This window comes from Lipotes vexillifer, unplaced genomic scaffold (genome assembly GCF_000442215.2).
Source record: "Lipotes vexillifer unplaced genomic scaffold, Lipotes_vexillifer_v1.1 scaffold459, whole genome shotgun sequence".
In the NCBI taxonomy this organism is placed as follows: domain Eukaryota; kingdom Metazoa; phylum Chordata; class Mammalia; order Artiodactyla; family Lipotidae; genus Lipotes; species Lipotes vexillifer.
In genome coordinates this window covers 781,877-785,796 of record NW_006769874.1, presented here as the reverse complement: position 1 = coordinate 785,796, position 3,920 = coordinate 781,877, and the positions used below count along the sequence as shown (strand labels likewise).

The 3,920-nt window shown below is 48.5% G+C and overlaps 1 protein-coding gene across 3 annotated transcripts in view; it reads left to right on the top strand.

Annotated features, from left to right (window-relative positions):
- RPS6KA2 (ribosomal protein S6 kinase A2) overlaps positions 1–3,920 on the top strand; it is a 369,352-nt gene that overhangs the window by 299,154 nt on the left and 66,278 nt on the right. For all 3 annotated transcript variants that reach the window (XM_007445912.1, XM_007445913.1, XM_007445911.1), the window contains one exon: positions 1,652–1,732. In XM_007445912.1, coding sequence (XP_007445974.1) covers positions 1,652–1,732 — 81 coding nt within the window. The remainder of the gene's footprint in view (positions 1–1,651; positions 1,733–3,920) is intronic.

Sequence of the window (3,920 nt, the reverse complement as noted above, 5' to 3'; positions counted from 1 at the left end):
TTGCGGTGCACGGGCCTCTCACTGTTGTGGCCTCTCCCGTCACGGAGCACAGGCTCTGGACGCACAGGCTCAGCGGCCATAACTCACGGGCCCAGCCGCTCCGCGGCATGTGGGATCCTCCCGGACCAGGGCACGAACCCGTGTCCCCTGCATCGGCAGGCGGACTCTCAACCACTGCGCCACCAAGGAAGCCCATGGGAAGGACTTTTTAAGTAAAACTTTAAAAGTACATATCATAAGACCAAAGTATGAACGACTTAAATACCTAGTCCATACGGTAATGTTCATCATACTTGTCACGCTTAGGAATATTTGAGGAAAGTTTCTGCCTTCACACACGTGGGGCCGTAGGACGTCACTCGGACATTGCCCTGGGTGTCCCAATTTGCTTGTGGAATCTTGGAGTTGTTCTTATTCTCAGGTGGTGATTTTGTTTGTTTTTTGGTTTATTATTTCCTCAAAACGAATCCCATCTGTATTCCCAGATGGCTAAACTTTAGGCAATGTCAGCACTGAAAAGAATAATATTGTAAATATTATTTTTTTAAAAAAATCCATAATCCGTAGTTATCCTCAGGAAGAGGAAGAGAAGGGATTTTCCTCTTGATTTCTAGTCCCATCAGAAATGAGAACATTGCCATTTTGTAACCCTGAATGACTCAAGCATCCTTGATCCGTATAAGCAAGGATCATATACGTAAGCTAACGGGTGAAGGATTGTAAGGGAACCCACAGGTCATCCCATACCAAACTATCACCCCTCACGTTATTTGTTACTTACAAGGGGATGTACACATCTTTGCAGTGAGAGGCTGATGACTTGCCACCTTGACCCAGTGGAATTTAGCATCACTGAGCAAGGGTAACGGGGCACCCCTCCCCCCATCTGCTGCACCTTGAGGCCTGCAGCATCACCTGGGAGGTATTTTTGCCAAAGATGTTTAGCCTCGACCTTATAAAGCCTCCAGACCTAACCTCGGTTTATAAGAAATATAGGAGTTAGAGCAACCAGTAAAGAAACAATCAGACACACGTAGGAACAGTCTACAAGAAAACTGACCTGGACTTAACCAAAAAGCCCACAAAAAGCACAGGGGAAAAAAAGGTGCGGGACCATTGTATTCTAGAAGCAAAAGGAATAAGGAAATATAACAACCAGATCTAACGTGTGAACCTTGACCGAATCCGAGGTTGGAAAAAATAACAGCTATAAATGACATGGCAGGGCGGGCAGGATTGGAATATGGATCAGATATTAGATGATGTTATGGAATGATGGTGAATGTTCTTCAGGGCGACAGTCGCTTTAGAGTTATGTAAGAGATTACCCTGTTCTTAGGGAATGCTGCATGTAAATGTCCCTAGGCGTTGAATGTCACAGTGTTGACAATTTATTGTCAGATTTGTGGTTAAAATGTGTGTATGTGTGTGGAAAGAGAGGGAGATAGAGAGAGGGGGAGAGAAAATGTATCGAAATGTAAGCAGTTGTTGAATCTAGGTGGAGGACTTAGGGGTGGTCATTCAACCTACTCTTTCAACTTTTGTGTATGTTTGAAAAGTTTGTAACAAAAAGTTGGGGGAAATTATTTATATCTGATGTCTTGTGTTTCACATCCTGCCTTTGAAAGCCTTCGATTTTTCTGTCTTGCAGTTCGGGACCGAGTCAGATCGAAGATGGAGAGAGACATTTTGGCAGAAGTGAATCACCCTTTCATCGTAAAGCTTCATTACGGTAAAGGGAGGAAAAACGATTCCCTACTGTTGAGAGGACCTAGACCAACCCTCCCCCAAATCAGAGGAAATCGGCGTAGATTCCTTGTCTCAGCGTCCGACCCTGTCTGGGGTGGAGCTTTCTCTCCCTCCGGGTTCCTGAGCCTCAGATTCTCCTTCTCTGGGGGAGGAAGATGCCCTGTTTTCATCTCGAAAAACCGAATCTGAGGGAGCGAGAGGTTACCCTTAATTAAATTATCATCATGGAGAAAGTGGTTTTAAAAAAAGTTCTCGACCTAGATGGGGTGAATCTATGACATATTTTTGTGTTGTTTCAGAGTAAAGTGCCTATGACCCCATAGTTTCTTTAAACCAGAATGGTAACATCTCCTGCACTTTAAGTAAAGACTATATTTTAGGCATTTGAAAGATGGTAGCGCTTTGAGCCCTCAAAACTGCCTTTCAAGGTAGGCTATTGTTTCCATTTTTCAGAAGAGAAAACTGAGACTCAGACGGAATAATTCTGATTTCTGAGGCCACATATCTGCGATGCCACACAAGGCTTCTTTGTTCGCTTTCTGCCATTTTATCTCCTCGGAGAAGCAATAAGTGAAATCTTCGAATTAAAAATAATGAGATGACGGCTCCAGAGTCATGGCAGACTGCATTACAGCTTTGTGCCCTTACAGCTTTGTGCCCTAATTGAGTAATTAACGTGGGTGAAGCGCTGGGCAGAACAAGGCCAAATCCCATACCTTGTTGGTACGGGGGCTCGGGGGCGGGCAGAGTTGTAGGAGACCGTCCGTGACTTTTACCCACGTCGGGAGTGAAGGCATGAACACACGCAAAGCCAGGAGGACAGGGCTCTTTGCTCGTGAACCTCTGATATTCCTAAGAAGACAGTTTAGAAAGTCCTGTTTGGAAAGCACATGGCCTCTCCTTTCAGAAATAATAAGAGCCAACATGGATGTGACCTTGCGGGCAGCCGCGTGGTGACCGGATCCCTCGGGCCACAGGAAGGCGCCCTTAGATCCCAACGGTGGCGGCAGGCTGACCCCCCTTTATCACACGGCCGCCTCAGCGCTGCTGATTCGCTGGTGTCAGATCCGATCCAGGTGTCGTTTCAGTTGGTTTCCCGGGTGTTTTTCTGAAGTTGAGAATTGGGGTCTTGCAGAGATTTTTAAAGGCATTCTCCACGTTACCTCTGTGATTGATCAGAAGATACTTGTCGGGCTTCCCTGGTGGCACAGTGGTTGAGAGTCTGCCTGCCAATGCAGGGGACGCGGGTTCGTGCCCCGGTCCGGGAGGATCTCACGTGCCACGGAGCGGCTGGGCCCGTGAGCCATGGCCGCTGGGCCTGCGCGTCCGGAGCCTGTGCTCCGCAACGGGAGAGGCCACAGCAGTGAGAGGCCCGCGTACCGCAAAAAAAAAAAAAAAAAGAGATACTTGTCCTCCATCTGCCCGTCAAGCCCTAGGACAGAGCATTCATCCACGCTGCAGTTTACACAATTCTGACAAAGGGGTTTCTAGTTAGAGGCTTTATGTTTCTAAAGCCCCAACATTTATAATGCTTCTAGCATTGACTTTTAGAAAATGAAAAGTTCCCAAGTGTGTGGGGATGTCAGCACCCCTTCCAGCCATAATTCCTTTGTGTGTAAAACAGATGCCACGTGCCAGACCAGCGGGAGCACTGAACTGACCATCCAGTAGCCACGGTGGTTAGTTTCTCTTGAGCCTCACGCGCATGCCCCGTCCCCCCCCCTTTGACCAAGGCATGCCCTTGCTAGTGGCGGGCGGGGCCTGAACCGTGAACTCCATGCCTGTAACTGTGGCCCTCAGGGACCAAACAGAGCACACGAGTGCTGCTGCCACCAGGTACAGGTAGCTGGGCTGACCCGTCCCCAGCGCAGCCGTAAAAGAAGGAGCAGGTGGTGGATATCCTTGAGCCCTGAGTTGTACCGAACACAGTTCCATAGGAAGGGGAGGGGACTCGTCCCAAACGGTCGCGGCGATCGCCCTGCTCCTTACCAAGCACCTGCCAGCAAAGCGAAGTCTCTAACAAGACACGGTCGTGCCCAAAGCCCCGTGTCAATAGTGGTGATGAGAGCAAGTGGAAGCTACACATACTTTTCTCCGTGTGTCTTTCAGTCCCTTTGTGATTAGAAAAAGGCCGGAAGGAGAGGGGGAGGGAAGGAGGCGGGGAAGGGGCG